At 66.2% G+C, this 8,310-nt stretch overlaps 3 protein-coding genes across 5 annotated transcripts in view; 1 reads left to right on the forward strand and 2 right to left on the reverse strand.

Annotated features, from left to right (window-relative positions):
- ZBTB4 (zinc finger and BTB domain containing 4) overlaps positions 1 to 134 on the forward strand; it is a 2,491-nt gene extending 2,357 nt beyond the window's left edge. The window contains 1 exon segment of the mRNA XM_030006776.2: positions 129 to 134. Within this exon segment, the coding sequence (XP_029862636.1) occupies positions 129 to 134 (6 nt within the window).
- LOC115338270 (basic proline-rich protein-like) overlaps positions 1 to 2,782 on the reverse strand; it is a 12,067-nt gene extending 9,285 nt beyond the window's left edge. For all 3 annotated transcript variants that reach the window (XM_041121907.1, XM_030006781.1, XM_030006782.1), the window contains exon 1: positions 2,771 to 2,782. The gene's annotated coding sequence lies outside the window, so the exon portion shown is untranslated. The remainder of the gene's footprint in view (positions 1 to 2,770) is intronic.
- Positions 679 to 4,912, reverse strand: LOC115338271 (zinc finger and BTB domain-containing protein 4-like). The gene is made up of 2 exons (XM_030006785.2): positions 4,847 to 4,912; positions 679 to 1,559 (listed from the first exon to the last, which is right to left on the reverse strand). The coding sequence occupies exon 2, from the start codon at positions 1,542 to 1,544 to the stop codon at positions 1,101 to 1,103; it is 444 nt and encodes a 147-aa protein (XP_029862645.1). The 5' UTR covers positions 1,545 to 1,559; positions 4,847 to 4,912; the 3' UTR covers positions 679 to 1,100.
- Between the last annotated feature and the right edge of the window lie 3,398 nt (positions 4,913 to 8,310).

Raw genomic sequence — 8,310 nt, forward strand, 5'->3', positions numbered from 1 at the left:
GGGGGTAGAAGAGGGAGCGCTTGCGGGTGCCGGGCACTGCAGGGGGGGTGGGGAGCTCGGTTGCTGAGGTGTCCGGGGGGGGGGGTGGGGAGGGGGGTGGGTTCCACCGCTGCTCCGTCGGGGGCCAGTTATAGCTATAAACTGGAGATCTGTCCCGCCGCCCCTCTATGAACTATTACCGCCGCTTGAACGTCCGCCCGCCGGCCGTATCGATACCGAAGCCTGGTTATCGGGTCTTGTCGATGGAAAGCGCCGACGGTCTCGCCGATTCTACTACCGCACCCGACCGATCCGGATGTCTTGTCGCAAGAGGATCCCCCATGCAGCCACAAGCTTGACTGTAGTTCTTGTAGGGTACGCTTATCGCCTGGCATGGCCAAGAGCCGGCAGAGCTTGAGGGCGTTGAGTTTGGGCTTGTAGCCGCCGTTGGGCGTCTTCTCGGAGGAGATGAGCCCCGGGTTGATGCCGTGAAAGGCTTTCTGGTGGGTCTTGAGGTTGTAGTAGGTGACGAAGGTCTCCCAACAGAAGATACACTGGTAGCGGCGTTCGCCGGTGTGCCAGACCTCGTGTTTGGTGCGATATTCGGCCAAAGCGAAGACCTTGTCGCAATAACGGCAAGGGTACTTGCGTCGCCAAGAGTGGACGTTAGCGTGAACGCTTCAGGCTGGAGAGGCGTCATGTAGGAGCGTTGGCAAACCCCGCACAGGTAGACCACGTGCCCGTCCACCACCTTCACCACCGGTTCCTGCTCGGGGATCAACTCCAACGCCCGGTGACGCAACAGCAATGCCTTCTTGCCTTGTTTCGGTGTCGGCGTGGCGGTGTTGGTGGCGACGGCGTCACCGTCGCGATGGCCGTCCTTGCAGAGGACCTCGTGGGTTTGCAACCTCTTGACGTGGATGAAGCTCTTGCCGCAATGCCGGCACGCCAAACCCCGGCGCCCACGGTGAAGTTTGGCGTGTAATCCCAACGCCGCCGCCGTGCTGAACCCTCGACCGCACAACCCGCAACGCAACGATGCCGCCGCCGCCGATGACGGCGACGCCGTCACCGGTTCGGCAACCGCCGGCGTATCGCTTGACCGCGGCGGGCAGGTTAAATCAACCGGGGCGGCGGGTGAGCGGGGATCCCCCGTCACGGGGGGGGGTCCAAGATCCGTTCATCTCCTTGGGGGTCCCCACTTCCAACCCTTGGAGGCAAGAGATACCCAACCGTCGGCCAACGGCGCCCAACTCGCGGGCAGCTGCCTGCGACGGGACGGCCAAGCGGGAGTTGTAGATGAAGTTGAGGACGTCGGAGAAGACGCCGGCTTGGACACCGGGAAGCTCCAAAACTTGGGCAGGGGTTGGGCAGGTGGGTTCTTCGGCCAAAGCTTGTTTGAAGAAGGGGCTGGATGCGGCCAAGACGTTTTTATGGGCTCGGAATTTGGTGTCCTCGGCGATGATGGTGACGTCACAGAATTGGCCCCTCAACCGTTGCTCGTTTAACTCCACCAGTAACGAACGGCAATGCCCGGCGTCCGACACCTCCACGACCGGAGCCATCCCCGCGGCGCCCACCTGCGGGATACGGGGAGTCAGTGGGGATGGGGCGCCCGGATGCCTGGGCCCCCTACTTGGGGACATTCGGACAGCTGGGTCCTCTCCATGGGGTCACCCAGACGCCTGCGTCCCCTATTTCGGGGGGGGCCCGGGCGCCTGGGTCCTCTCCGTGGGGTCACTTGGGCACCGAGGTCCCTTCTATGGGGTGCCCGGATGCCTGGGTCCTTTCTATGGGGCTGGCCAGACCCCTGGGACCCCTACTGGGGGTCGCCCAGATGCCTGGGTCCCCTATTTGGGGGGGCCCAGACGCCCGGGTCCCCTGTTTTGGGGGTCACCTGAATGCCTGGGTCCTCTCCATGGGGTCTCTCGGCTGCCGGGGTCCCTTCTATGGGGCTGGCTGGACGCCTGGGTCCCCTATTTGGGGACACTTGGACACCTGAGTTCCCTCCGTGGGGTCCCTTCTGTGGGTCCTTGGGGGGCCCCGTGGCCCAGCCAGCCCCACTGCGTGGGGGTCCCCGGCCCCGCAGCATCCTCACACCCAGCCCCACATATCAGGGTCCCCCAGCCCCACAGATCAGCCCCACGGATCAGGGTCCCCAGCCCCACACTTTAGGAGTTCCCCAGCCCCACAGATCAGGGTCCTCCAGCCCCACGGTTTAGGGTTCCATCAGCCCCACACAACGGGGGCCCCAGCCCCATGGATTGGGGTCCCCCAGCCCCAAAATTTAGGGCTCCCTCAGCCCCACATATCCGGGTCCCCAGCCCCACAGCATGGGGACCCCCCAGCCCCACAGCTCGTGGCTCCCCCAGCCCCACATATCACGCTCCCTCAGCCCCCCATATCCCCCCCCCCCAGCCCCACAGAGTAGGGTCCCGCAGCCCCATGGATTGGGCTCCCCCAGCCCCACACACATCCACTGACACCCACCCCCCCCTGACTACCTGGTGCCCCCCCACGCTGTGGGTCAGGGCGTCCCCATGCCATGGGGCTGCGTGGGGGGGGGGGGGGGGGGCGGTCCCTGTGCCGTGGGGCAGGGCATCCCCATGCCACGGGGCAGGGCCGTGTGCCGTGGGGCTGAGGGTCCCTGCCCCACAGCGTCCCAGCCCCACGGCGCGCCCCGGCCCCCGCCCCCCCCGCGGCACCAAGGAGCCCATTTTGCGTCGGGGCCTCCTCGGCCGGCGGCTAAAATGGCTGCGGGAGCCGCCGCGGCTGCGACCCACGGCGCGACCCACGGCATCGCCCCCCGGCGTCGCCCGCGAGCCTGAGGCTGCCCCGCAGCGCGACCCACGGTGACGCCCGCGGCCCGACCCACGGCGCGACCCACGGGGTCGGCCGCGGCCCGACCCACGGCGCGACCCGCGGCGTCGCCCGTGGCGTGACCCACGGCGTCACCCCCCTGACCCACAGCGTGACCCACAGTGCCACCCGCAAGGCGGGGGCTGCCCCGTAGTCGGACCCACGGCGTCACCCGCGGCCCGACCCACGGCGTCACCCGCGGCGTGACCCACGGCATGACGAACGGCACGACAGCTGCCCCACAGTGTGACCCGCGGCCTGCCCCACAGCTTGAACCGTGGCCCGACCCATGGCACCTCCATCCCTGGCGCTGCCCCATAGCGTGACCCACGGCATGACCTATGGCAGTGGGGCTGCCCCACGGTGTGACCCACGGTACCTCCATCCCTAGGCCTGCCCCACAGCGTGACCCACGGCCAGCCCAGAGTCTGCCCCCCCCAACCCCACTAGCCCCCCATGCTGCCCCCCAACCTGCCCCCCCCCTACCCCCTAGGACCCCTCTCCTGCCCCCCACCCCCAGGATCCCCCCCCCAGCTCATTACTGGCTCCCTCTTAACGACCCTCCCCAGACCACCCCCCACCTTTCCCAGCATTCCCCGCTCTGCCCCACGGCACCTCTGGGGGTCTGGGATGGCTCCTGGGGTCAAGGGATCCCCCCAAGATCATGGGACCCCCCCAAGGGTCAAGGGATCCCCTGCCAATCATGGGATCCCCCCAAGGGATCCCCCCAGGATCACGAGATCCCCCCCAAGTTCATGGGATCCCCCCCCGGGATCCCCCAGGGGTCATGGGATCCCCCCAAGATCAAGACACCACCCCCCCCCCCGAGATCCCAACTCTGCCACGGCCGAGATCCAGCCCCATGGATCCCGGCAGATCCCAGCTCCTTTGCAGGCAACAACCAGACCCCCGGGGCCCCGGGGATCCCAGATCCACCCCCGGGACCATCCGGCCTCCCAGATCCCAGGAGATCCCAGCTCCAGCCCCACTTATATCCATCCCCACGGATTCTGGGAGATCCCAGCTCCATCCCAGCTGAGATCCAGCCCCACAGATCACCAGAGATCCCAGCTGCATCCCAGCTCAGCTCCAGCCCCACAGACCCCAGGTGATCCAGGATCCAGCCCAAACAATGCCCAGCCCCACGGATCCTGGGAGATCCCAGATCTATCAGGGCTCAGCCCCAGCCCTCCAGATCCCGGGAGACTCCAGATCCATCCCAGCTTAGCTCCAGGCCCATGGATCCCAGGAGATCCCACCTCCACCTCCACCAGTGTCCAGTCCCACAACTCCTGGGAGATCCCAGATCCATCCCAGCTGGGATCCAGCCCCACAGATCCTGGGAGATCCCAGCTCCATTCCAGTTCAGCTCCAGCCCCACAGATTCCGGCAGATCCCAGCTCCATCTCTGTCAACATCCCACCCTCTAGATCCCAGGAGATCCCAGACCCATCCCCATCTCTATCCAATGCTCCAGATCCTGAGAGATCCCAGCTCAGCTCCAGCCCCACAGATCCCAGGACACCCCAGCTTAATCCCACCTGGGATCCAGCCCCCCAGATCCTGGCAGATCCCAGACCCATTCTCACCTATATCCAGCCCCACAGATCCTGGGACAGCCCAGCTCCATCCCAGCTCAGCTCCAGTCCCATGGATCGCAGGACACCCCAGCTCCATCCCAGCTGGGATCCAGCCCCCCAGATCCCGGCAGATCCCAGCTCCATCCCAGCTGGGATCCAGCACCATGGATCCTGGCACATCTCAGACCCATCCCAGTTGGGATCCAGCCCCCCAGATCCCAGGAGATCCCAGCTCCAGCCCAGCTCAGCTCCAGCCCCACAGATCCTGGCAGATCCCAGATCCCATCCAGGCAGGGATCCTCCCCCCCCATCCCATGGGATCCCTCTCGGCCCAGCTGCCCCCTCCCTCCAGGATCCACCCCCGGCCCTTGGGATCCCCAGGGATCCAGTGGGGGGGGGGAAGGGGGTTGGGGGGGGCCTGGCTCTACCTGGTGCAGGGTGCGGCCCCCCCCCGGATCCCGGGAGATCCCGGATGTGCGCAGCGGCCGGATCCTTCCCCCCCCCCGCCCCCCCCCTCCAGGCCCCAGCTCGTCGGAGGAGCCGAAGCCGCCTTGGCCGATCGCCCACCCGGGACCGGGGCCAGCGTCGCCGCCCGGGCCAGGATCCGGCCCCCCGCGCCCCACGGCGACGCCGGATCCGGCCCCCCGTCGCCCCGATTCCCCGCAGGATTTGGCCCCCGTGCCCCATAGCACCCTGGGAACTGGTCCCCGCACCCCATGGCCCCACAGCAGCACCCCATGGCACCACGGGGCAGGATCTGGCCCCCCAGCACCGTCCCACCGCACTGCGGGGCAGGATCTGGCCCCCCACCATCTCCCCACAGCACCGTGGGGCAGGATCTGGCCCGCCAGCATCACCCCACAGCACCGTGGGGCAGGATCTGGCCCCCCAGCACCGTCCCACCGCACTGTGGGGCAGGATCTGGTCCCCCAGCATCACCCCATGGCACTGCGGGGCAGGATCTGGCCCCCCACCATCTCCCCACAGCACCGTGGGGCAGGATCTGGCCCGCCAGCATCACCCCACGGCACCGTGGGGCAGGATCTGCCGCCCCCAGCATCACCGCACAGCACCGTGGGGCAGGATCCAACCCGTTGCCACGGTGGCGGGGGGGTTCTAGATCCCGTGGGTTGCCACGGAGACGCGGGGGTGTCCAGGCAGGGCTGCCACGGCAACAGCACCTACCTGTGAGCGGAGGCCTCATGGACTAGGTGTTGCTGCTCCGGGGGTCCTCGGTGGGGGGTCACAGCCGGCAGGGCCTCCTGGGGGGGGGAACGGAGGGGGGTCAGTACACCCAGACACGGGGGTACCCGGGGTGCCGAGGAGGGGGGGCGCAGGCAGGAACACCCAGACGGGGGGGGTCCCTGGGATGGAGGATGGGTAGGGGAGATGGGGTGCTTGGGAAACACCCGGCCGTGTGACTGTTGTCAGGCAGCAACAGGCAGACGACAGAGTCAGGATCCCTGCCAGGCAGAGACGGGAAGGAGGTGTAGCCTGGCTACAGTCGGAGGGGCGATAAAGCAAGGCAGGTACAGGCAGAGTGGTGTAGCCTGGCTACAGTCGGAGGGGCGCTAAAGCAAGGCAGGTACAGGCAGAGCGGTGTAGCCTGGCTACAGTCGGAGGGGCGATAAAGCAAGGCAGGTCCAGGCAGAGCGTGTAGCCTGGCTACAGTCGGAGGGGCGCTAAAGCAAGGCAGGTCCCAGGCAGAGCGGTGTAGCCTGGCTACAGTCGGAGGGGCGATAAAGCAAGGCAGGTCCAGGCAGAGCGTGTAGCCTGGCTACAGTCGGGGGGCGCTAAAGCAAGGCAGGTACAGGCAGAGCGGTGTAGCCTGGCTACAGTCGGAGGGGCGCTAAAGCAAGGCAGGTACAGGCAGAGCGGTGTAGCCTGGCTACAGTCGGAGGGGCGCTAAAGCAAGGCAGGTCCAGGCAGAGCGGTGTAGCCTGGCTACAGTCGGAGGGGCGCTAAAGCAAGGCAGGTACAGGCAGAGAAGTGTCTCCTGGCACACCCAGCAGGCTGCCCGTGGTTCCCAGAGGTGCCCCAACCACATCACACCACAACCACAGGTGTGCAAGGTGTGACACGACTACAGCACGCAATCACCGCACCAGCCACCCATGGCTGTAGTGAGGCAGGGACAGGCAGGGGCACTTCAGTCCTGGCTCCTGTCTCCGGCAGTGCCAGCAACAGTCGGTCATCGTGGAGGGGGAAGCTACAGTCGGAGGCAACAAGGGGGTCACAGTCTGGTGGTACGACGTGTGTGCATGCGGGTGACAAAATGACAGCTGGTGACAAAATGGTAGCGAGCGACAAAATGGAAGAGGATGACAAAGTGTCAGTGGGTGGCAAAATAGAGGGTGACAAAATGGTGGTGGGTGACAAAGTGGTAGCGGGTGACAAAATAGCAATGGGTAACAAAATGGTGGCAGGTGACGAAGTGGCAGCGGGTGACAAAATGGAAGCGGGTGACAAAACGGAAGCAGGTGACAAAATGGTAGCGGGTGACGAAATGGTGGTGGGTGACAAAGTGGCAGCGGCAGGTGACAAAATGGCAATGGGTGACAAAATAGCAGCAGGTGACAAAATGGTAGCGGGTGACAAAATGGCAGCAGGGGTGTGCGTCTCTGGGTATCACGAGACATGGGACACGTGATGTCATGGAAATGTCGTGGAGGTTGGGACCGGGGACATGACGTACAGTATGATGTCATCATCACCACAAGGGAGACAGGCGTGATGTCACTGGGAGGGGGGAAGCTGACTGTGCCCCACGGTGATGGGTACAGCCGGGTAAAACTCTCCTGGGATGTGTGGACGTGATGTCATCGGGGGGGTACATGTCAGCTATGGTGTGATGTCATCAGAGTGATGTCACGAACGTGTATGCGTCCCGCACAGGCAGACGCAACTGGGGGGGGGATGTACAGTTGTGGGGCCGGGGGAGGCACGGCCTGACGTGGGGGGGGGGGGGGGGGGGGGGCTGTGCCAAGTGGGTCGTGGGGAGGGGCCGCAGCGGGGGTGGGGGTACAGTCGGACAGGAGGTGACACAGGGCAGGGGAGGGGACACCCTGGGTACAACCGATGACAGCGGGGGTGGGGTCAAGGGGGAGGGGAACAACCTGACGCAGCGGCTACAGCTGGAGGCCTACAGGGACGAGGGGGGGGGCACAGGTGGAGGGGACCCCCCCCATGCACACACCCCCTCCACACCCCCCACCCCCCCCCCCCTTCCCCATGCACACCCCCTCCCCCATCCACACCCCCTCCACCCCCCACCCCGGAAACCCTCCGTCAACCGGAACAACCCCGCGAGGAAACACCCGGACACCCCTCGTCCCCCTTCCCCACCCACCCCGGGGGTCACCGGGGAGGGGACCCCAAGTGTCACCAGCGGGGGACCAACACCTCCCCGCCTTTTCTTACCCCCCCCCCCCCCCCCCCCCCCGCCAAAGTACCACCGGAGACGCCTGACAACCTCCATCCGGCGATGACGGGGACGTCACCGTCACCGAGAGGCAACAGGCGGTGGCATCCCCGGTGATGGAGGACACCGTGGTGATGGGGGGGGGGGGAAGATGTCACCCAACTGTTGCCATGGAAACAACCCCCCCAACACCCCTCCCCCCACCCAACAACCCCCCCCCCTCCCCCCCCAAGGTCCTGCCAGGGGAAAGACCTTTCACCTGCAGCCAATGAGGGAGCAGAGAAAAAGGGGGACCCCGCCCCATGTCACACCCCCCGTGGGCCAATGGGATAGCGGGGAATGCAGACGTCAGGGCTCACCTGGATGCTCATTGGCTGGGCTGGGAGTGATGTCACGAGGCCCCCTTCCTACCACAAGCCCTTGCGTCGGGTGTTGTTAAAGGAACAGGCAGCAGCGGAGGAGGCTGGGGGG

This window comes from Aquila chrysaetos, unplaced genomic scaffold (assembly GCF_900496995.4).
Source record: "Aquila chrysaetos chrysaetos unplaced genomic scaffold, bAquChr1.4, whole genome shotgun sequence".
Lineage (NCBI taxonomy): Eukaryota > Metazoa > Chordata > Aves > Accipitriformes > Accipitridae > Aquila > Aquila chrysaetos.

Excerpts from the sequence above, each read along its gene's own strand:
- LOC115338271 (XM_030006785.2), bottom strand. The coding sequence starts at position 1,544 with ATGGCTCCGGTCGTGGAGGTGTCGGACGCCGGGCATTGCCGTTCGTTA.